Source organism: Madurella fahalii (assembly GCF_045866475.1).
Source record: "Madurella fahalii IFM 68171 DNA, scaffold_6, whole genome shotgun sequence".
NCBI lineage: Eukaryota > Fungi > Ascomycota > Sordariomycetes > Sordariales > Madurella > Madurella fahalii.
The window spans coordinates 2,480,689-2,503,234 of NW_027263976.1; the positions used below are offsets into that span (position 1 = coordinate 2,480,689).

At 57.6% G+C, this 22,546-nt stretch overlaps 8 protein-coding genes across 8 annotated transcripts; 5 read left to right on the top strand and 3 right to left on the bottom strand.

The window, feature by feature from the left end:
- Window positions 1–397: 397 nt before the first annotated feature.
- On the bottom strand, window positions 398–2,848 carry MFIFM68171_10768 (Rab-GTPase-TBC domain-containing protein; the record flags this gene model as incomplete). The annotated part of the gene is made up of 4 exons (XM_071066187.1): window positions 398–1,725; window positions 1,781–1,923; window positions 1,974–2,759; window positions 2,826–2,848. 4 exons carry the CDS (start codon window positions 2,846–2,848, stop codon window positions 398–400), a joined length of 2,280 nt encoding a protein of 759 aa, XP_070922288.1.
- Window positions 2,849–3,594: 746 nt separating this feature from the next.
- Window positions 3,595–5,577, top strand: MFIFM68171_10769 (Serine/threonine-protein kinase ppk6; the record flags this gene model as incomplete). Its single annotated transcript, XM_071066188.1, has 1 exon — window positions 3,595–5,577. One exon carries the CDS (start codon window positions 3,595–3,597, stop codon window positions 5,575–5,577), a length of 1,983 nt encoding a protein of 660 aa, XP_070922289.1.
- A 1,160-nt stretch (window positions 5,578–6,737) lies between these two features.
- TFC7 (C6 zinc cluster transcription factor-like protein) lies at window positions 6,738–7,896 on the top strand (the record flags this gene model as incomplete). Its single annotated transcript, XM_071066189.1, has 3 exons — window positions 6,738–6,773; window positions 6,872–7,674; window positions 7,755–7,896. 3 exons carry the CDS (start codon window positions 6,738–6,740, stop codon window positions 7,894–7,896), a joined length of 981 nt encoding a protein of 326 aa, XP_070922290.1.
- Window positions 7,897–10,796: 2,900 nt separating this feature from the next.
- Window positions 10,797–12,016, top strand: MFIFM68171_10771 (uncharacterized protein; the record flags this gene model as incomplete). The annotated part of the gene is made up of 2 exons (XM_071066190.1): window positions 10,797–11,844; window positions 11,907–12,016. 2 exons carry the CDS (start codon window positions 10,797–10,799, stop codon window positions 12,014–12,016), a joined length of 1,158 nt encoding a protein of 385 aa, XP_070922291.1.
- A 492-nt stretch (window positions 12,017–12,508) lies between these two features.
- On the bottom strand, window positions 12,509–13,944 carry MFIFM68171_10772 (uncharacterized protein; the record flags this gene model as incomplete). The annotated part of the gene is made up of 3 exons (XM_071066191.1): window positions 12,509–12,714; window positions 12,775–13,806; window positions 13,869–13,944. 3 exons carry the CDS (start codon window positions 13,942–13,944, stop codon window positions 12,509–12,511), a joined length of 1,314 nt encoding a protein of 437 aa, XP_070922292.1.
- A 1,333-nt stretch (window positions 13,945–15,277) lies between these two features.
- Window positions 15,278–17,079, top strand: MFIFM68171_10773 (uncharacterized protein; the record flags this gene model as incomplete). Its single annotated transcript, XM_071066192.1, has 3 exons — window positions 15,278–15,580; window positions 15,658–15,975; window positions 16,027–17,079. The coding sequence occupies 3 exons, from the start codon at window positions 15,278–15,280 to the stop codon at window positions 17,077–17,079; spliced, it is 1,674 nt and encodes a 557-aa protein (XP_070922293.1).
- A 1,064-nt stretch (window positions 17,080–18,143) lies between these two features.
- MFIFM68171_10774 (uncharacterized protein) lies at window positions 18,144–19,616 on the top strand (the record flags this gene model as incomplete). The annotated part of the gene is made up of 2 exons (XM_071066193.1): window positions 18,144–19,228; window positions 19,352–19,616. The coding sequence occupies 2 exons, from the start codon at window positions 18,144–18,146 to the stop codon at window positions 19,614–19,616; spliced, it is 1,350 nt and encodes a 449-aa protein (XP_070922294.1).
- A 286-nt stretch (window positions 19,617–19,902) lies between these two features.
- LEU2 (3-isopropylmalate dehydrogenase) lies at window positions 19,903–21,494 on the bottom strand (the record flags this gene model as incomplete). The annotated part of the gene is made up of 5 exons (XM_071066194.1): window positions 19,903–20,138; window positions 20,207–20,933; window positions 21,169–21,240; window positions 21,351–21,371; window positions 21,444–21,494. The coding sequence occupies 5 exons, from the start codon at window positions 21,492–21,494 to the stop codon at window positions 19,903–19,905; spliced, it is 1,107 nt and encodes a 368-aa protein (XP_070922295.1).
- Between the last annotated feature and the right edge of the window lie 1,052 nt (window positions 21,495–22,546).

The following is a 22,546-nucleotide window of genomic DNA, read 5'->3' on the forward strand; positions in this document are numbered from 1 at the left end:
CTCATTTGAATGAGTATTTGTACTACTCAACGCCGTGAAGAGTCTCGGCTCTAGATCGTATCTCGGGTGCTGGTGTCAGACAAATCACCTAGTAGTGGAAGAGAGTTCCTCTTGTGTTGCTGCCCAGCGCTGGCAAGGCTGATTCCGTGTTAACATTATGGCGCCAACATGTCGGTAGCTGGGTCACAAAGGGCCGAAATATTAGTCGAGGAGGAGCGGCGTTAGCAGACTCTCCTTTCCTCGCCAGCTGGCGCCTTATCACTGCAAGTGATGGAGACCGAATCTGTAGCCTTGGGCGGTTCCGCCCACATTTGTGAATCCCGAGGATACATCCAATCCCCTGAATCGGCTCTCGCAGCCTATGATCATAGCACTTGGGTACCTCGTTCCCGCGCCTTCAGCCGGCTTTTCGAATGGGCTGTAACCCAAATATCTGGTCGGCTGAGAGCTTCATCTCGTCCGCACCATCGGCTGTGACCTCCCCAAAGAGGAAAGCATTCCTCTCCCTGCCGGGGTTGTGACGCTTCCTTTGGCCACTGTTGCCGCCTCCGCTAGAGGATCTGCTCGACGGGAAAGAGGAGGCTCGTGGCGACGATGAGATGGTAGTATCTGGCTCTAGCATCCATGCAAAAGATGACTGTGCGAGCGTTGATCGTGTCGGTATCGGGCCTTGTGGTCGCTCCGCGGGTGCTTTTGGAGTAGGCGTCGAGATGGAAGGTCCGGTTCCGGTTGCTGGAGTGGCAGGGCTAGGGCTTAATTCTGGTTTAGGCAGCGATGATGCATCACCGTCTAGTATATCAGTGTCCATCTTATCCGCCTTCTCAACTGCCTGTGGTGTCGGCGGATCCTCTGGCACGGGGGGCAACGTGTTGCGTTGTTCCGCCGGTTCCGGTGATGATAGTGCTGACCTCGTCTCATCAACCGCAGATGAAGTCATGACCACAGGAGTCGTATCGAGTGCCACAGTGGGCGACCGGATTTCGTTTGGTGCAGAAATGGTGAGTGTGGTTAGGGCAGGAAGCTCCTCTTCAGGGAGATCCAGTGACGGGTCCTCCAAACAAGCCTTGACGAACTGGATCTTGGCTGCAGCGACCTCGACCGTCTCAAGATGCTTTTCCTGCTCGCCATGAAACCCTGAAGCCGCGAGCATTTTGAGGTTCGTGACCGACTCGTCGAGCATGGCAGCCAATCGGCGATTCCTCCTCTCTATCAATGTCACGGCTAGCGCATGTTCCGACACCGCCGGCCGGCTGTCAATGAAGGGACTGCGGCCTCCCCTAGCCGGGCCACGAGCCTCTTGGAAGCCTTGGACATTGCGGCGGATCTCTCCCATTGCATCACGCACAGCCTGGTTGATGCCGAGCTTCTCCCCCTTCTCCATCACATTTTTGGCAGCGCCCTGTAAGAGCGCCTCGACGCCACCAGGCTGCTGCAGAATCCGGGATGATGACGATAGCGGTGATCGGGCTCCCAGCGTACGATGCCGCAAGCCGCTAAATCCGTGAAACGATGGTGTTGAGGTACGTGATTGCGCGGGCGAGGATGCGACTGTGCCGGTTGGGCTCCTGCCGGTATACTTGAATATTAGCGTGACGCCGCCAGCGGCATCAAGGTGATTCTTTAGATAAATAGCATCGTCGACGAAGGTGTGCGGGCCATGTGGGGGTGGAGGAGCCGGGTATTTCAACATCAGCTGCAGAGCAACTGAATAGTCGGCCTCGAGTACTTTTCATCCTATTAGTGTTTAGGGAGAGCCATAGGGACTGCGGGCGCCTCTTACAAGTCCATCTGATTCTGAGCAGCATGGCGACACAGATGAGGTCTATCAGCTCTAGATTGGGATCGTAGGCGAATAGCGTATCCCAAAGGAGTAGCAACTGCTCGAACGAGAACTCCCTGCCGAATAGGAGACGGATCCACCGGCTGATCGGAGTTAGCCCCTGAACGCGGACACGGCAAGGGAGGGTTCCCACATGAGAAATATCTGGGGCAGAACCTCAATGTTCCGCAGGTGATTTGCGAGCTCCTGATCAATCTTCATCAGGGCAACCTCATGAATGTACTTGCTCCTTTCGACAATGGTGTTCCTTTGCTGCTCTTTAGACTTGGAGTCATTCTCAACCTCGTAAAAGGTGCCCGCACTCTCCATGACCTTTGAGAAAAGAGCAAAAGCGTCATGCTCAACAAAGACCGGGTCTAGCATCTCGGCGATGAGAGCATCGGCAGGATCGTCGGTTGTGGCGGTCGTCTGGTCAACGGCATCCTGCGCCACAACCCATACGATGGGAGCCAGCAGCTCATGCATGCCCTGGCGGTAGCCGCCGACGTTGGGATTAAGCTTGCAATACATGAACAGTATGTCCAGAATCATAGCCTGGACACGCTCCTCGTGGTAGAAGGGCCCGTCCGGCAGCCTGCGCACATCCTGAAGGATCTCGGCACGGACCGTCTCGTCCTTGCGTACAGCATTCCAGGGCGAGTCCGGGTCGTCGGCGAGAGGATCAACCGACAGCGCGGCGAGCTGCTCTGGATGCCTGATATACCGCAGGTGCTGATGGCACACGGCGCTGTAAGACGAGCGCGACGCGCGCAACAGTTCGGGCCATTGTTCGGGGGGCGCAGCCCGGAAGAGAAGGAAAGCCTTCCAGCAAATGGACCTCAAACCGGCGGCACACGGGCTATTAGGGCCGTTGAATTTAACTGCCCGTTGTAAGTTGGCGATGGCTGAGCCGTCTTTGAACGTTTCCTCCCATCTTGACCTAGGGGCTGCTGTTAGCGGGGTTTTGCTCGGAGAGCGGAGGATGAGGGGCGAAGTGGGTTCGCACTTTGCTTCTGCCAGTGACCTCATGACCATGTGCTGAGCATGCTCTGAGAAATTGCCCGGTTGTATGGTGAAGTTGTGTGATGGTGGAGTGTGGAACTATTTGTAGCCGTGTCCACCGACCGTCAGGGTTGACGCGGTCCCGCCCTCTTAAATGCGCGGTGAATCGCCTCGACTAAGGTACTTTCTGGTGTTCAAGCTGGGGTGATGGCGACCTGTGGCGTGGCATCGTCAATGAGTTGCAGCGGGCAGCGGGACAGCTATGGGGTGGAGCTTCAATAGTGGACTCCCGCCCAATCGCATAGCCCGAAGCAGGGATCTCTCACCCATGCTGCCGACCCTGTGTCTGGGCCCAATCGTGCCTGTTCCCATCCGATTCTCTGAACAACTCCCGACTTCGAACCATCTCGGTGGGATTGAGCCAACTGGTCGCTCCGTGCAGGGGCGCGCTGGGACGGGCATACTGGCGTGACTCATTTATTATCCGCTTCCTATCACCAGTTATCAAGTTACCGAACGTTTGTCTCGTACACAGATAGCGAGGTCTTTCAAAAGGAAGCAGGGAATCATCCCTGCGCCTCGTGGGTCGGCCCTGAGCTGAACCAGCCCCGCCGCGTAAATCTCCCGAGCTGAGCCCTGAATAACAGTCCCCGACCCGGCACAGCGCCAACCAGGGCAGCAGCCAAACCAACAGCTTCAGCTCGTTTTCCGCCATGTCCGCCCGTCTTCCCTATCCTTGGGCTCGCGAGTTGAGGACATCTTAAACTGCCATCATGTCGGCCGACCTTTTTGCCGCGTTCGGGGACTCGCCGCAAACATCGAGCGCCCAGTCAAACCAGCCCAAGTCAAATCCCATCTCGAATCCCATCTCGGCCGCCGCTGCTTCGGCTGCGGCCGAGCCGTTCTCATTTTTAAGTTTTGATGCCCCTGCGTCGCAACCTCAGAGTGGTCAAAAACCTGCTCCATGGCCGTCGTTTCAGCAGCCTACCACCAGGCAGACGACCAGCCAGCCCCAGACGAACAGCGCATGGGGGGATATTGGTGGTCTCGGAAGTCTGGGGGGTCTAGGGAGCTTCCCAGGCCAACACGTCCCATCATCGGCTGCGCAGAAGGCACCGCAGCAGGAAGAGGACGATGATGGCTGGGGTGACTTTGAGGTGGCTCCCGCCTACCCGCCTCCACAGCCTGCTGCTCCGAGCACCATGACCGGACCGCCTAGAACCCGCGTCACGAGAGCATCAACACTTGATATGCTGAGCAACAAACTATTGGATTTGGGACTAGAAACATCTACCCCGGCGCCTTGGCAGGAGCGGCCATCATGGGAGAAGGACGCCAAGACGCAGCAGCCACCGCGGAAGCCGGCGCGCAATCCCGATCCAAACGTCCTCTTTGACGTCGACTTTGAGGCAGCAAACGGTGCCAATGGCGCTGATGATGAGTTTGGAGATTTCGAGACTGGGGCGACCGGTGCCATCACTGATCAGGCTGCCACGACCAAATCAGCCTTGGATCTCTTGTCCTTGGACTCGGCGCCTGCACCACCCAAGAAGCAGCCCCTTGGTCTGTCTCTGTCGAATGCAGCATTTCACGGAAAATCATCCTCGTACCCGGAGGCGCCCAAATCCCCTTACGGATCCTTCCACGATAGGAAGCCCGAACCTGTAAAGCAGCTCCAGGTGCAACCCCTCATAGGAGCAACGGCTCTCGGGGAACCCAGCCAGGCCTCCCCCTCCCCAGTGACTGCGTGGCCTTCTGTCGAGAATGACGGATTCGGCAGCCAGTGGGAGGAGTTCAGAGACCTGTCCGATACCACGAAGCCCGTGACTACGAAGCCCGGGACCACGAAACCACTTCCAAAAGTAAAATCCAGGCCTGCGGCGACTTCTGCTCCCACTCTAGCCCCTGAATGGGATTGGCAAGACTGGGGAGGCACGGACAATCAACCCGCCGCGACATCCACTACCACAAAAACCACCCTCCCCTCGCGTCAACCTCAACCTCGACATCAATCCCAACCCCAATCTCAACCCCAACACCCACCTTCAACCGACACCGACAAACCCGGCCCGCCACCAACCAACATTCCCCCGCCCTCCATCCTCCTCTCCCTCTTCCCGCAGCTCCTCGACCTCGCCTCGGCCTCCCTTCTCAAACCCTTACTCACCCTTTCATCCACTTCCCCCGCCTATCAGCGCGTGCTCTCCTCGCCAGCCACGCTAGCCTTTCTAAAGGGCTACCTCGCGCTGGCCACCGTGGCCGGCCGCCTCATCGCCGGCCGCAAGCAGCGCTGGCACCGCGACAAGTTCCTCTCGCAGAGCATGTCCATCTCGGCCGCGCCCGGCGGCGGCGGCGGCGGCGGCTCCGGCCAGCGCGGGATGAAGCTGGCCAGCGTGGACAAGGCGCAGTCGGCGCGGGAGGACCGCGAGGCGGCCGAGGTGGTGGCCGCGTGGAAGGCGCAGGTGGGGAGGCTGCGGACCGTGGTCGCGGGCGTGAACGCCGCGCAGCGCGCCGCCGGGGCGGACCCGCCGCTGCGGGTGCCCGAGCTGGGGCTCGCGATGGCGGTGTCGACGGCCAAGGGGGTGCCGACGGCCCCGCGGGCGTGCGTGGTCTGCGGGCTGAAGAGGGATGAGAGGGTTGCCAAGGTGGATTTGGAGGTGGAGGATAGCTTTGGGGAGTGGTGGGTGGATTTCTGGGGCCATCGGGAGTGCAGGAATTTCTGGATCGGCCATGAGAAGGAGTTGAGGCAACGGTAGTGTCTTTGCGACGTAATGAAAAAAATGGAAGAAGGGGGGTGGGAAGTAAATTGGGATATAGAGGAGCATACTTGTGAGCATTATCAGCGGAGGATTGGATGATTACTTTTAATTTTTTTGAGCAGTTTGTTAACTAAGTGAACGGAGTTGCTAGAGTAACTACCTATTAAAAGGCGTCGGGTATACAAACACCTAGAACTATTATGCAAGGCTATTCTCATCGTAGGTTGCAATCCACTGCTGGTCTCTGGTGCGCTGTGCTTCCTACCTAGGTTGTAGTCAACAAAACGTCTTATCTGAGTGGTGTCTTAACTTCCGAGGGAAAAAGGGGGACTCTACGAGGGTTAGGGTTGTTCTGCCGACGACATGCCTCGGCTCCCCACCGTGCCGGGTAACATCAGCTGAACGCCATCCATCCTAAAACTTAAACAAAGTCCAAGTCCATAATCCTCTCCCATTCTCTCAACATCAGAACTCCCGCACATCATCTTTCGCCTGTGCTTCGCGTCAGGTTATTCCAGGCATCCGGCCACGTCTCATCCGGATTCTCACCTCGGAAAATTTGTTGTTTTGAACTCAGCTGAGACAACCGGGGCTGTTCCTGGCTGTCCCGAGTCCGCTCCCACCTGCTGCATGCCGACGTGACAAGTCCGGCCAGGTACTTACCATCCAAAGTTACATTGCATACAACTATAAGGTACTTGCATGGCAACAGAAGATGCACAAGTAGTGCGTTCTGTGCATATTCCTAGCACACCGCACTCTTTACGCATGGCACGACCGCCACGGACCGCACACCGGGGCAAACCCTCCTTGGTACTCCCCGTTTCGGTTACATACAGATAGTGGGAAGTTGACTCCGGGTCCGATCAGATCGAGTGAGCGAGTTGGTTTGATCCAGGTGGCGGCACCACGGCCGCAGGGAGACTGTTGTCGTCTTGCATCGGGGGCCGTGCGAATTCAACTGTGCGTAGGAGGCTGGCTCGGCCAGACACCCTATACTAGAATCAGGCAAGCCGAAGGACGGTGGTGCCGTCTCCATACCTGCCGGTACTGACAAGTTTCACAGCGGTCGGATTGGGACCTATCGTCGGAGCATCCCGTGTCCAGTCCAAAGCAAACGCCATCGCCGAAGGCCACGCCGCCGTCCTGCGGACACCATGACGCTAGAGGTGATCTACGTTACCCGCCACGGGGTGAGTGCTGTTTCAGAGAGCCCCTGCTTCAGCACGTGTATGCCAAAGATATGGAGATGTTCGCGCTACTGCAGCGCAAGATGACTGACACAGGGCAGTTTCGGTCCAACTGGGTCGTCGATCCATCCAACGGCAACTACACGGCCTTCCTCCGGTCCCCCACAGGCGGTGCTGCTGATCCAGCCCTAACAGCGCATGGCGTCGACCAGGCGAACGAGCTCGCCGAGAAGCTGCTGGTCGTAGAGCCGCCTGTTGAACGCGTATACTCTAGCATCTACTATCGCTGCTTGCAGACTGTCGAACCCTTTGTGCGCAAGGCAACCGCAACAACCGCCGGCACGTCGCTAAAGATCCGGGGCGAGACTGGTCTGGGTGAGTGGTATGGTTCGGCAGACTTCGAGCATCCCGTTCCCGCAAGCACCGAGACGCTCAGACCGCTGTTCCCTGGGCTGCTTGATCCGGATTATAGGCCGGCAGTAACGCCGAGCCGCATGGGAGAGACCATCGACGAACTGCACGACCGCGTAGCGGCAACCATGGATGCCTTGATTGCCGAATGCGACCGGGATGGCGTGCGAGCTATCCTGCTATGCTCGCATGCCGCCGTGATTATTGCCCTGGGGCGGGTGTTGACAGGGCAGATGCCTGATGATATCGGAGTTGAGGACTTTCGGGCCTTCACATGCGGGCTGAGCGTCTATCGGCGCCGGCAGAGTTCGGTATCCATGACCAAAGCAACACGTGCAGCGGTGGAAATTGAGAATGCACACAATGCCGATCATCCCAACGGCAAGGACCGCCAACAGTCAGGTTGGAAGGGAGGCCGAGGGGTCTGCGGGGGGTGGGACTGCGAACTGAACAGCGACTGTGCCCACTTATCCTTGGGCGAAGAGCGCGGATGGTGAGTCTCGTCGGAAGCTGTCAACCAAGTGCACGCCTGTGAAGATCATTACCTGCCAGACTAGCTGACTCTGAGCGCAGGAGGTTCTCGGGGGACGAGTCCTTCAAAGACACGATAACCGGCCGGAGCATGTTGGATGCCGGAGCTCGACCGGGCGTTGTCGTGGAGGGAAGGGGCAAGGACCGGGGGCCGCCGACGGGAAGTCACAAGGGCAAGCTCTAACCTAGCATTTCAGTTGTGAGGATGTCTGGCATGCTGGTATTCTGGGGGATTGACCCCGAGGTTGCGGTACTCGGCGCACAGACGACTCCGTAGTTATCTCTCGGGCCAGGGACCAAACGACTAGGCCTCAGCTTCTGGAACTGTGCTTTCCTGTCGACGAAGACGGAAAAATTGCACGTAATGGTGGTTGGAAAATACGATAGCCTCTGCGCCACCTTCCCCACGGCTGGGTGAGGCCGTCACACGAGCCATGCCAGATCTAGCGTGGTGTATGCAGTTGTTCCTAGATCGGTATCCGTTGAGACATCATCAGCCGTCGCGGGGCTGCCTCAGCCGAGGCGCTGTCAACAACCCGATTTACAGAACGCGGTTCCACAGGAATCGCAAACTTGCGCATCCGAGCAGCGATTTATGACGGGGCGGCTGTAACGTGAGGGGCTGAAGGCGGGATCGCCCGGGCTCCTGACTGCGGCATGCGCAGGCTGCACAGGGTGTATGCAAGACGCTAAGTGGAGCGGGGGACCTCAGAAGGCGCTATTCAGTTGGTTCCAGGTTGTGGTCTCTTCGCCCAGCGAGGGACAGGGGAGAAGAGGAGAGAATCGATCACATATCATTTCCTGCTCCTGCGTCCCCGCCCAAGGTTCGCCTGTCCCGTCATGGGCGGCGGGCGAAGGAAAAGCGTCTTTCCGCAGCGTACTAGTAGTAGACAGTAATAGACGCAATCTTGAAGTTGATTACTTCCCTATCCTGCATTCTTTGAAGTGGCGCTTCAATCAGCGAGCCACGCGAGTGCAGAATACGCGAAAGGAGAAGAGCAAAGATCGAAGAGCTGACGTTACCTTATCTCGCGGGCTTCCGGATGCCACAACCTCAAAACTTGGTTGTGGCGTCCTTGTGGCTTCACTTCACCGTACATTCGGCAAGCGCGATACCGACGCTGGTGCCAGCATCATTTGCTTGTGGTGGTTTGGAAAGTGATGGCACCAGAGCGAAGGGCGCTCAGTCTCGTTGGTCAGCGATTCCCAGTGGCTCCGCCGGGCGTTCGAGTTCTCTTGTGCCATATGCTCGACGGAGCTTTCGGAAGTGTCTCGCGGTTGGTAGACGTGTAACGGCGGCTGGGTTCAGGGTTGCGAGCGCCTCATGACAAGCGCGCTAGCCGCTTTCGATGGAATCGTGGCTGCCGGAGTAACAGGGGTGTGCTATCCACGTCCCCTGCTGTCGGCGCACTATCACTTTGACCAAGCTGTGCGGCAAGCCAAGTTGGGACTCGGACAGTCCACATCCAAACGCTTCCTACTTCCCCATTTTCTGGCCAGGGCGCTTTCGCGTCCGTCCCTCAGCTCCGGCGCCGGCTGATCGGAAGTGGTGGGTGGAGCTAGAGCACTCGCTAGGCGACCTCAGCTCTGGGCGTCCCTGGCGTCTTGCAAGTTCGAGGGACGCGGTTGGTGTGAGTGGTTGCAGTTGCCATGGTCTTGACGGATCTTGCTCCCGCTCAATGGCCAGCTGGGCGCGGCAACGCAGCTGCAGGATCTCGGGATATGCTTGGACACGAAGGGCACCGCTGCCTAACCTTTCATCTACCGACGAGGGAGTCGAGCAGCACTCACCCAAGGCATGTAGCAAAGTTTGCGCCCAGATTCACTCCGTCTTCGGCTGTCACGGCACCGCGGCTACTGCAGACAGTTTAGTCCTTCAAGATGGAGCTGCATGATCCCGGACATGGAGAATGCGCATGTCGCCTGGTGCTGGTGCTTTCTTGCGCCATACATACTGTGCTTTGCCGCCGATGAGCTACAGAACGAGAGCATTGCCGAGTCACTCCAGGCCGCCGCATACTGGGTTGCCGGAGAGGGCTTGTATCGCTCTCAGAAAACACCGAGACCCCACCGCAACCATCACACCGGCAGGCTGCCGTATAGGGATCGGTGATGCAGCAACTAGCCCAGACTTGGATTCAGAGAGATTACAGCTGCATGATGCTTGAGACGTGTCCGGGACAGGAGTCGAGACATCTACTCCCTCGCGTTGCGCCACCGCTCACTTGAGCCTCTACCGGGCTCGTCCTCATCCAAAAGAGCAGTGTGGCTCATTCTGAACGGCCCGTCTCCTTGGCGGCTGACGACCCGCGTGCGAGACAGTTGAGTATCTCCGATACTTTCACCCCTCGCCGGAATACTATCGACGTTTACAGACCGCTAGCTGCCTGGGAAATGCTCAGGAGGTGACGACAGGAGAGTAGCTGGCATTAGTCGATGTAGTGGAGAAGATCTTCATCCATGAGAAGCTGCCGTGCGAGACATTCGCGCGACCAAGATTCGGCCTTACTGATTCTCGCCTCAGATTTGGGCAATCCGTATGTATATAGGAGAGTCTTGCGGATTTCCACTCTGTATCATAGGTCTTAAGCTGGCTCCGACCTCAATTCTCCCAGCTCGTTCCCACTTCTACGCGCGGTTCTTGTTCATATTTGAGTCTCGGTCGTTGCTCCGCTGCTCCGCCCGTAATTCCCAGCCGCCCTGTTAGCTACCGCCCTGCTTGCCTTCATCGGTTTGTTCATCATGATCCCTCCCACCCCTCACCCACATGGCCTTGGACTCTGGCAAGCCCAAGTGGCTCACGTCATGGCTCACACCGTGGTTCAAACCAAACTCCCTGGGATCAGGCAACTGGGAGGATTCCCATCGCCTCCACCCGGCCGCACCCTACCGGCACTCCAGAGGAATCTCACACTCCAAACACGTCAACTCACCCAGGTGGGATTACCGCCGGTCGATGGAAACCGTCCGCAGGATATTGGTGGGGATCCCGGCAGTGCCCTCGGCTCCTTTTCCACCTGCACGCCAGGCGGGGCAAGCAGCCGAGGTGTCCTGAACAGTCAAAGCTTCTCACTAGCAGACTCGATGCATCTGTGCAAAGACCAGCGCCTCCCTCCCATCGCTCAGCTACTGAGGGACATCCCGCCGCCACCAGCCCCGGCATATCCAACAAGCCCCTTGACTCCGCTCCCATCTCCCACAGGCTCCTCCCCATCCCTCTTCTCTCCGCAGTACCCAACTTGGCAGGCACTGCCCTCCTGCCCGCAGTCGGCATCACACGACTCTCTAGGCCTGTGCTCGCCGCCTAGCCCCCCGAGGTCAAACCCGACCTACCATATCCCCCGCTCCTTCTCTGTCCCGGAGATCAAAAGTTTATCATCGTCCTCGACGCTATCCACTCCCCGCCGACGGTACCGCCCAAGTCCCGAGCGTCGTCTGGGACGCCGCAGCAGTGCACCCTACAATATAGCTAACCGCCGCTTCCTCGAGTGGGAGCGTGAGTGGGAGCGTGAGCGTGAGCGTACGAGGTCCGAGTCCAGATCGCCGCCCCCGGAGACACCAGAGGCGCAGAGCACTGAGAACAGACCCAAGCGCAACAACAAGCCTTACACTTTTGAACAGGAAATCTTCATCATCTACCACCGCATCGACCTGGAAATGACGTGGAGACAGCTCCACGCGGTCTACATGACCCGCTGGCCGGACCTGAGGCGCGAAGTCGGCGGGCTCGAGTGCGCTTACTACCGGACGAACTTGCACATGCCGGCCACGACGGACGATGGACTGCTGATCCTGCCCGATCTCGATCGCCCAGGCGTGGATGATATCGATGTTAGAGAGGCGGGGAGTGAGAGTATTGTGCCGGAACATCATCCCTACACGGACGGGGAGGTTGAAGAGCGCGATTACACCATGCCCGGAAATGATCTCCACACGAAAGAAGAGAACGGCGGAGAAGCGCAGGAGAACAAGAAGCAAAAATGGAGACGTTACCGTGGGGTGCCGCACCTCACCAAAGAGGTCAAGTGTCGGGTTGCTAGGGTCTCACTCATGGAGAGGTTCCCTGAGGAGCTGATGGAGGAGAGGTATGACTGGGTGAGGCCAGAGCATCGGGTTTTGGCCAGGGAATTCGGTGAGGTCCCTTCCGGTCTCCACGTCCTCCAATTCATGTTTCTCAGTTACTCGGCGATATAGGGTTGTGCTTGCTAACAAGTAAGATAGCCGAGAGAAGACGCTTGCAGAGGGAGGCGTGGCTCGCCGCAAAGGCTCGAACGCAGTGCGGTGAGATGGTGATCTATTTCTAACCTTTCTATCTTTCTTCCTTTTTCTTCTCTTCGTTTCCCACTTTATCTGTCCTACACGTACACGGCTCAGGGATTCCCCGTCCCTATCGACGGTGATGACCAGATTGCCGCGGTTATTATACAAGCCACGGACGTAATGCAAAACTGATTCATACTTTCAAGTCACTTTCCTTACCCTGTATCCTCTCTCGTGTTCCCTGTCAGAAATTGGGTGGTAGCTAGCCCCGAAAACGGTTGGTGAGGTCGAAAAAGCAAAAGGTGCGGGTCCAAAAAAATTAAACGGGGTACTAGAAAATGAGGGAATGAAAGGGGGTTGAGATGGCGATGCTTAATGAACTTGGAGGGATAGGGATCTGAACTCAACGACATATATAATGCTTCGGAGAGATGGACACGATATTGAATTGTATGGAGTGTGCGTAGGATTTAACAATATTTCGTTCTAAACGTAGAATACACGCTGCAACTGGCCGCCGTCCTCATCTCTTGGTGTCATCCCGGCAACTTGTCAATATTATCACACCTCTCCCAGACGTCGTCGACAAAATCGGTCTCGTCGACCTCATCGACAAAGTCTCTCTCATCAAACTCCTCCAAATCCGAGGCATTCTGAGTCATATAGTGGTACGCGCCCCGGTCGAACTCGTCATCCCACGGGAGGTCTTCATCGGGATATTCTGTTGTGTAATGGTTCTCGGCTGGATGACATTGGCGTTAGCCTGTCTCAGAAACATCAGTGCCGATGGAAAGCCACTCACAATCCTCGTTCTCATCATCTTCTAGATACTCCTCCTCACTGTCACTTTCATTGCCATAATAGAACTCGACCATATCAGGCTCGGTATCAAAGACGAGCAGGCCAACACGGTGTGCCGGCACCGCCTGATCCCGCAGCCGCTCTGCAGGAACACGTTCGTACATCTCAATCACGTAATCTTCCTCGTCGGTGGTGTCCTCGGTGTCGACATCCATTACTGCGGCGGTGGCGGCTTGCTGCGGGACCCTCTTCTGTTCCGGGTGGCGTTCAAAGTAGCGCTGCTTTGGGGCCTTTGGCCGGAACCGTGACATTACGGGGCTAGATTTGGACATGACGCCGTACTGGTCCATCTTCTCAAGGTTCTTGCTTATCTCACTGAGTGTCCAGCTGTCCATGGCCCGCGATAGTTCGTCCATATTAGTGCCCTCACGATGCATAGATGGGGGGAGAGAGGGTTTCGATTCGGTCGATGGTTTGGTACGAGCATTGATCCCTGGCTTTTTATACTTGGCAGCAGGCTGCTGGGCTGCAGGTGAAGAAGGCCTCGCGACTGCCGAGTCGCCAGAAGCTTGAGTTGGCCCTGCATGGGTCACATTGTGTTCCTGGATGACGGTCGTGAGGGATTCCCCTCGCTTCTTTGAGTTCCTTTCAACGAACACGGCTGGCGCACCCCGCTTTTTGGGCAGGCCAGGGGCTGGCTGCGACGAGTTGGATCTTGACAGGTGGAATCGACGTAGATGATCAGTGGTTGGATGACTCAAAACGGGCGCTGCTGGCAGCGCCGGCGGTGCCGACGCCCGCACCGGTAGTGTTACGGCAGGGTTTGCGGCAGGGCCATGGGGCGCCTTGCGAGCATGCGCGAGGAGCCGGCTCTCCTCGCCCTCTTCGGTTGGCTGGATGGAAGGGATCGCGGGGGTTGTGGGAACGGCAGGCTGAGCGCCGTGGTCGGCGTGTTCTACACCAACCTGCTTTCGCCGGTACACCCAAGAGCTATCGCCGGACAGGCTGCGGTAGCGCTTGCTTCTCTCGAGCCCTTTGGTCCCAGCCGTCAGCAAACGAACAAGGCAGGCAGAGGGCTATGCGAACACTACGGACGAAGAAAGTCGACAGCGTCATCGTCGGTGCCACGTTTGCGCTTGACATGGATCGTTTCGGGCGGCAGGCCCTCCATGGCGAGCAATAAGAGGGCGTGGTTGAATGCTTGACGTGTTGCGACAGCGACGGTTGGGATGCAAGACGTGCAGGGCCTGACGGAGCCCGAGAGCCAAGAAGCGCCCCGTCTAATCTTTAGCGCCGCCGGCTCTGCAGGGTTCTCTGGTCGAATCAGTTCGCTCGCATCGCTGGCAAGACATATAGCATACAGCTTCCGTGTTATACGTAGTTTAACCTTGACCCCCGGCCGAGTGGACCTGATGAAGCAGCGCAGCAGAAAAGCCGCTGCTTGTGATCGAAAGGTGGATCTAAGTCTTTGGCGGTCAGAAGCGGCAATAAACTTTCTGCCACTCTTGACCACTCTCCGCTCTCGCTTCCGTGTCGATGACGTTAACGGGGAGGAGAAATGTGCGGGGGATCGGCGCTCAAATGGAGACTGCCCCTGTTATCAATCGCCGAGCAGCCTTGGGCCTGCTCCGCTTCAACGGTCTCCCAATGGCCAGCAGCAGGCCGATAATGTTCTAGTGTACTTACCTCATAGCGTTATCAAAAAATGTATGCTTGCTACTGTACAGTACTAAGTACACGTAGCTGTTCCAAGATCAGGGAGGAAGCTCCTGGTTAGGTCTCCTCGGTGTCTTGCCCTGCTGCCCGGATGCCATTACCAGCCCGAAGCGCTCTCAGTCTCGTCCACAGCTGGCACGTCCTCTTTGCGCCGGTCTCTTGGTCCCCAAGGCCCCAAAATCAGAAATAGTCTGCTCTTGCTACGCCACAGCAGGATCAATAGCCATTCAATTTGATGGATACCTAACCTTTCCCCATCATACCTTCTCCGTTCCAGTACCATGATGCTCTCGGTTTGAGCGTCCCGCTAAGTGCATTTCTTGATCCCTTAAACAACAACGTCCGGAAAGGAACCTGGCAGGCCATTACCGGGCATTGATACCTTTCGTAAGTCCATATGCCTTTCCAACGTTCTTCTGGTTTTCCGTGTTGTTTCCCGTACTGCTCCTTCTGCCGTGAAACTCTACCCCGCTGCTGCAAGCCGCGCACCGAGCTCTCGAGGGTGGCGTGATACCTCCCCGCCTTGAAACTGTCCGAGGCGGCGCATATGTTGGTTCGGTCAACCCGTGCTGACTTAGCTGTCCGCTTCTTCCAACTGACTTCTCAGGGTGCCAGCACCAGAGCAGCTCCAGTTTTCTGCTCATGCCGATCACCAATCACTTACAGGGCTGTTTTGCATGGCTGCCCACGCACGCTGGGAGATCCTAGAGAGCAGTACGCACACATCAGGCTGATAGCTCCAACGACCCCGTAATCCCACTCGTTGCGTCCACCATTACCTGCCCGGCATGGCGGCCGCCCAAATTCCCGTTGTCATAACCTACCACAAGCCCGGAACCCGGCCACCGATCTTTGTGGCCGGCACATTCTCAAATCCGCCATGGCAGCCGCAAGAGATGGAACATACGACGCGGACGGACGGGGAATACGACTTCAAAAAAGAAGTCTACGGTGAGCCCGGCTCAAAGATCCAGTACAAATTCCGCATTGGCAATGGCGATTGGTGGGTGTTGAACGGGGATGCACCGACAATGACGGACAGCGCCGGCAACACCAACCATGTGCTGGAAGTCAAGCCTCTGAAAGAGCAAGTACAGCCGCACGCTCTGGGAGGGATTGCAATAAAAGTTATGCTAATGTCACTAGATCTCCCCAATCCCTCTCTCAGCAACCCCGAGGTCAACAAGACATGGGCGATGACACCGGGTTCCCCAAACTTGGCAAACCTCTTCCCAAGCACCTCCAACCCGCCATCAACGCTGAGGTTGACCACCGTTCCGGCACAAGCACCCCGGATTTTGTGAGAACTGCTGCAGAGGTGGCAGAGTCTGCCGCCCTCCTCCACGAAGAGGTGCCGAGGCGCCAAACACCTAGAGTTGATTCCTGGAGCAGCAACGCTCGTAAGGGTACACCTACTCCACTGTCTGAGGACGCGGAAACTGCTGCAGAGGTGGCGGGCACTGCTGAGACGCTTGATAATGACGAGGTTTGTAATCGCCGTTCCCCAGATATAGCACGCAGTGGGCTGAGATAACAGAACCCAATCCTCATATTCGAACAACCACCAGGCGAGAGCGTGGCCTTCGAGGTCCAGGGACCTGGTGAAGAATCCTTCGGCGACCAGGATGGATACATTGCCGACAAGTCGCCCCTGTTCGCACATGAGTGCGTCGGCCTTTACGAATCTGACGAAGAGGCAGGGCCGGCCAATAATGAGACAGAAGACTATGTTGGCGGCCCGGAGCCCAAAGAGGACATTGATCCTGACAAGCTAGATCTAAATGACCCGACTTTGGAGCGTTTTCCATCCCGCCGAGACGACATTATAGACACAATGAGAAAGCTGGAGACGGGCCTCCAGGTGGACCAGTCGTTCGAAGCTACTTCCCCTTCGCCGGTGTTCAATCCGTCACGGCGAGGAACGGAGGATATCACGGGTGACTTCGCGTTGACAGCGGCCTCGCCTCCGTCACCGGCCGCCCAACGTAGCTCGAAGAATCTGGATGTTCCAAGGTCACCACGCGCTTCTGAGAGTGGTCCCGCATCGGGCTCGCTACACTCCATTTCGGAAGCCGAAGAACCTACCGGAGACGACGAGGTCAACTTCCCGCCAGCGGTTGTGTTTTCTAATCCCGTGGAGCCCAAACCCAAAAATCTAAAACTTCCATTCAATCACGAGGATGAAGGGATTGTTTTGCCCGATGGAGTCAGCCCCATGACGGCCACGCCGGAGCATCGCATCACCACACCGGAGGCGTCACCGGTGTCGCGCAAGAGAGCTGAACTGGGCGGAACGCCTAGTGGCGCACCAGATATCAATGCCCCCAAGGCGGGGGATACCGAAAGTAGCAAGAAGCCTTCTGACTCGGCAACAACCACGGGCACGGCTGCGGCGAAGGCGGGCAATTCTGAACAGCTGAGGAGGAGAGGTGCGCAGGATGATCCACCCAAAACACCGGACTCGGTCCACCTGACGGGAGTACAGGCTAGCCAGGGAAGGAGCTGGATCCGGGCCTTCCTCAAGCTACTATTTGTGGACCTGATCGGGGGGCTCATCAACAGACTGACTGGTGGCAAGAGGAAGACGTAAGGCTTAGTACTGGTGCCGGAGCTCGAGTGTTTTCCTTGTTTCTATTCATCTGGGTTGACTGATCATTTTAGGGTGTTGACTTCCGCTTCGGCAGCGATTCTTGTCGGGCTTGGGGTAGGCGTTGGATATAAGTGGTGGACGATGACGGGGAACAAGGCGACGATTGGGTGAGCAGCACGGCGAACGAAGCTATGCGCCAATTTATACGGCGCGGAGGGAATGCTAGAAATTGTTTGAGGGGGAAAAGCAAACACGAGGCACATATCGCTTTGGAGGGAGCTTGGCGGGTGAGAGAGTAGGTGGGAGAGTAGGATGGTCGGTTCTCTAGGTCCTGAGTCGAGCGGGTCAACGAGATTGTATCGTACGCGGTATCGGCACGCTTCTAGCCAGTGTGCATTCAAGAACTTTCATTCCAGGGAAATTCGGTCTATCATTTAGGAGCAATTCCGCACATCAGGGCATTGGCATCACCATAGAACTGGGTCGTGTCCGTTGCCGTTGAAGTTGAAGGCGATTGATATCGGATGCGGGGAACTCGAGCTCCCCCAAATAACGACAGGCCAATGAGAAGTCAATGCCGCGGAACCCCGCATGAGCCATCTTGGCGGGCGATGTTGGTGAATGAGCGGGCAGCTAAAATGGACTCGGCTCGTTCCCGGGTGGCGTCTGTTTCAGACCATTAGGAGGGGGATTGATCAGGATGGTTACACGGATTAACCTATCCCTCACTGTCGTGCGCCGCGAAGTTGGAGGTTTGGGGAAGAATACGGGCATCTTAAAATGGAGGATCGTTTCCGTAACTCAACCCTGGAATGCACCCTGGACCGCACCCCCTGCTGGCTGTCTACGCACAAGTGGATGTGATGGTTCTTGTGGCTTACACTACATCTCCAGAACCCGACACTAGTGTAGTGGCTTGCTTGGCGGCTTCACAAGAAACTGGACGGCCCATGAATTGCCTCGCTCGTCTGACCTCTGGTTCTATTTCGCTCGTTGCTGGTGCTCACTAGGAGTATATCCCGGGACCGTCGCGATAACGTCTATGTGTCAACCTGACCTAAGGAATGGACAAGATGAGCTACAAGGAAACCCATAAGACCTGGGACCGTAGCAATGCCCGCTCTCAATGCTGGCGCTTTGCTCGGGCTCGCTACCCCTCTGCAGCGCTTCGAGAAGCGCCCACTCAAGGCTACTGCTCCTATACCCTCTATCTCAACGACGACACCATCCTCCAGTTTCGCCCGCCGAGACACAGGCTCGACCTCGACATCACGTCGGTCGCACGGAACACCTTCGGCGAGCTCGCCCCTCATGTCCAGCTGCTTGACACAATCCGTGCCAGCGGAGCCGGCGACAACGAGTCCAACTCGCTCTTGGTATACTCCCTCTCCCGCATCCCGGGCATCCCGTTCTCCTCTCTCCACCTCCCCGTCCCAAACCACCATCACCAATCCGCATCCCCATCCCCCTCCCCGCCCTCGTCTCCGTCCCTAGCTCCATTACCATCTCCATCCCCACCCCCATCCAACCCCAACCCCAACCTCGAACCCCTCATCCGCTCCTTTGCCCGCCTCCACGCGACATCGTACTACTCCGCCCTCCCGCCGACCTCGCCCCTCCTCCCCGCTCTGAAACGCCGCGTCGGCCGAACTCTGCGCTGGCGCCTCGACCAGATGCACGCGCACCTCCCGGCGCGCTTCCGGCCCGTCGTGAGGCGGGTGCTCGCGGGGCTGGGGGACATTGAGGCGCGGCTTCCGTGGGCGCTGACGCACGGCGACCTGGTCCCGGCTAACATCATGGTCTGCGCGGGCGGAGGCACTGACGGTGGCGGCAGCTGCAGCGGCAGCGGCATCCAGCTGCGCGGCCTCATCGACTGGGCCGAGGCAGAGTACCTGCCGTTTGGCGTGGGGCTGTACGGGGTGGAGGAGTTGCTCGGCGCGAGTGCCGGCGGCGGTTCGGCGGATGGGGCACATGGCGATGGTGGTTCACGGTACCCACCGCCGGGGAGCAGGTTCATCTACTTCCCCGATGCGGCGCGGCTGAGGGGCATCTTCTGGGAGGAGCTGTGCGGTGCGATCCCCGAGCTGGTCACTGACGTGGCCCTGCGCGCAAGGGTTGAGGACGCGCGGCTGCTGGGGCTGCTTTTATGGTATGCGTTGCAGGTTTTTCTGAGTGAACCCCCTTTCCCTCCCTTCCCCCCCCGCTCCCGACTTTCTCTGGGAATAATATATCATCAAGCACTGCATGCATTAATGTGGTATACCCATCGCAGGCACGGCATTGCCTTTGACGACGGCGCACTCGACCGGGTCGTTCGAGCCGGTCAAGACGACGAGGAGCTGCAGAGACTGGACCTATTTGTCCTTGGGGTGGCAGCCGACGACAGAACTACCGCTCCTGTTCCGGATGCCTCCAACATTGTGGAAGAGGCGCACGGCAAAACCACCACCCTCGCCTCCATCAAACAGGACGATAAGACGGCCATCAAGATGAGCCTGGGCGTCTCTGCTGTTGTTGGAGAGTTCTGCGTCGGTTAGCCTTGTCAAGTTCACCGTCTGCGGCATGTTTCTTCGAACTCGCCCCTGCTCGTTCTTCCGAGAAGCGCGGTTCACAGGGAAGATCGCGCCCCCGGGGAGGACTCGAATTCAATGCCAACACCTCCATATCTGTCATAGCGCCACCCGTGGATCTTCAGCTCCAAACTCTCCGCCCATCCCGTCCCGCTTTTGACGTAAATTCCTGGTAATGCTTCCGCCCAATATACACAATATCTTATTCACCCTTGCTCGATCGACTGCTCTAAACACACTAACACCTCCTCCCCTAGGCCTGGAGGATCTTGACGAGCTGTGCGACAACCGCATCACCCATCTCGGCGGTGCCAGCATTGCCGCCCAGATCCCTTGTCCGCGTGCCATTGTCAATGGCGAGCTTGACAGCCGCCTCGACCGCCGCCGCCTCCTTGGGCAGGTTGAGCGAGTACCGGAGCATCATAGCAACCGAGAGGATCGTGCCGATGGGGTTGACGACACCCTTGCCCGAGATGTCAGGGGCAGAGCCTGCAGGAAACAATCAGCCCCACGCACACTTCCACGACTCTGGCGGACCACAATAGAGGAAAGCTCACCGTGAATCGGCTCATAGATGCCGTTGCATTTGCCCTTGCCATCCGGAATCCCCCCCAGACTGGCGCTAGGCAGCAAACCGATGCTCCCGGGGATGACCGAGGCCTCGTCGCTGATGATGTCGCCAAACAGGTTGCTAGTGATGACCACGCCGTTGAGCGCACGCGGGTTCTTGACCATGAGCATGGCGGCGCTGTCGATGAGCTGGTGGTTGAGCTCGAGCTGAGGGAACTCGTTGGTGAAGACCTCGGTGACGACCTTGCGCCAGAGCCGGCTGGTGGCGAGCACGTTGGCCTTGTCCAGGCTCCACACCTTGGACGGCGGGTTGTTGGCTAGCGCCAGGAAGCCGGCCAAGCGGGCGATGCGCTCAATCTCGGCACGGCTGTAAGGCTCCGTGTCCATGGCGAAGCCCGAGCCGTCGTCCTCCTTGCGGTCGCCAAAGTAGATGCCGCCGGTGAGCTCGCGCACGACGACAAAGTCGGTGCCGCGGCAGACCTCGGCTTTGAGCGGGGAGCTGTCGACGAGCGAGTCGGACGCGAAGCTGCACGGCCGCAGGTTGCCGTACGTGCCGAGCTCCTTGCGCAGTTTCAGGATGCCCTGCTCCGGGCGCACGGGAGAGGAGGGGCCCCATTCCGGGCCGCCGATGGCGCCGAGGAGGACCGCGTCGGCGGCCTTGGCGGCGGCGAGAGCCTCGTCGGTTAGGGGGTCATTGTGGACGTTGATGGAGGCCTGTGTGTTGGGTGAGGCGGCATTAGCAAATCCGATACCGTGAAAGAGACAACGTGGAACGTCATGGTCGCGAGCCGTAGAAACCGGCACAGAGAAAGTGTTGGGTGTAGCAGGCCGTCAAGGTGCCATGAATCGGGAACGCGGTCATGCCCGATGGATCCATTTTGTTACTCCACAGACAGCGGGGTAGCTCCGGAGCTCAAGAGCGGGAAGCGACAGGAAAACGGCAACTTACGCCTCCCATAAGATGGTCTTGGAGATTGAACTTGCCCGCTGAAGGGCTATTCGCTTCAATTGCTTTGAGGACCTGTGATCGAGCAGCAGCGGTGAGCTTCCGGTCCTCACAGACTACTCCTGCGTCACGCTCGTGGGGTATAGCGTGAAGGACGGAACGGCGCGAATTCGAGCCCAACCCACCTTTACTGCCTCGGCGACAACCTATGGGGAGCATGATTAGTTTCTTCTCGTTTCGTTCATCCCAATCGACAGGGAACATAGTAGAATATATACCTCGGGACCGCAGTGGTCACCGCCGAAAACGACAATGTTATGCGTCGCCATCTTTGCTTGCTCCCTTTTCCCCTTTCCTTGGTCTTTCTTCTGTCGACCCGTCGACTTCTGGATACCGGAAGGGGAGAGCTGACTGATTATCCCTTCACGAGCTGAATGAATAAACAAGGGAAGGTATTGATTAAGCCTTCCAGTACTTCGGAGTCCGAGAAGGAAAAAAACCAAGGAGAGCAAAACCTAAACTAAAGAAAATCTCGGCCCCGCGTTCGTATTGACCTCATTGCATCTCCCTTGCTTTTGGCCTGGCCCGAACCCCGCCTTCCGAAGTCGGCCCTGTGGTGGGGAGAAAGAAGAGGCTCGGCATCCCACTGCAGATGGTCGCGTTCCGCTTTCCGCTTTCCGGGGGCCCCGGGGTAAGGTTGGCCGACAGGTTCCGCAATCTAGTCCTCTCAAAACTGCCGTAGCAATGATGCGGCCCATGGATCCAGCGATAGACAGTCAGTCGTTCCGTAACCGGCCCAAGTCTTATCGCCCGAGCAGGTACAGTACAGCAGATACATGTAGCTCCAGTGGAGAAGTGGATGATGGACAAGACTTATCGGAAGAATTTCCCCTGTTGCGGTTCTAGGACTTCCCTATGTTTACAGTCCAGCACGTATGATACGTCGTATGCCTAGGCGATCTTGCTCTACCCTTACACCCGAAATGCATAAAGCCCCCACCGTTGACGACTACCGCTAGTTATCTGCGCGTCTCGGACGCCCATGGTGATCATTCGGACGTAAAACACAAAGAATGGGGGCCGGGATTCGAGGCTACCGTAGGGCACTACACCAGTTTCGGGGCTGCGCGCCATGCATTGGTCCTTGCACGGCGACCATTCGTCGTCAACAGTCTGTCGGTTCATGGCGTCTGTGCTTGATTCTCTCTGCCCACCTCTCGTTGTCAATCATCCAAGGCTATATGGAACGTTCGGGTATCATATGTACTTGGCAGCTCGCTGCAAAGCTCGCCGTCGCCGGCTCCATCTCCTTTCGGACTTTACTTCCATCACAGTATTATGCTAAGGTTAAACTGGCCGGGAGGCTCATCCAAACCCCTTA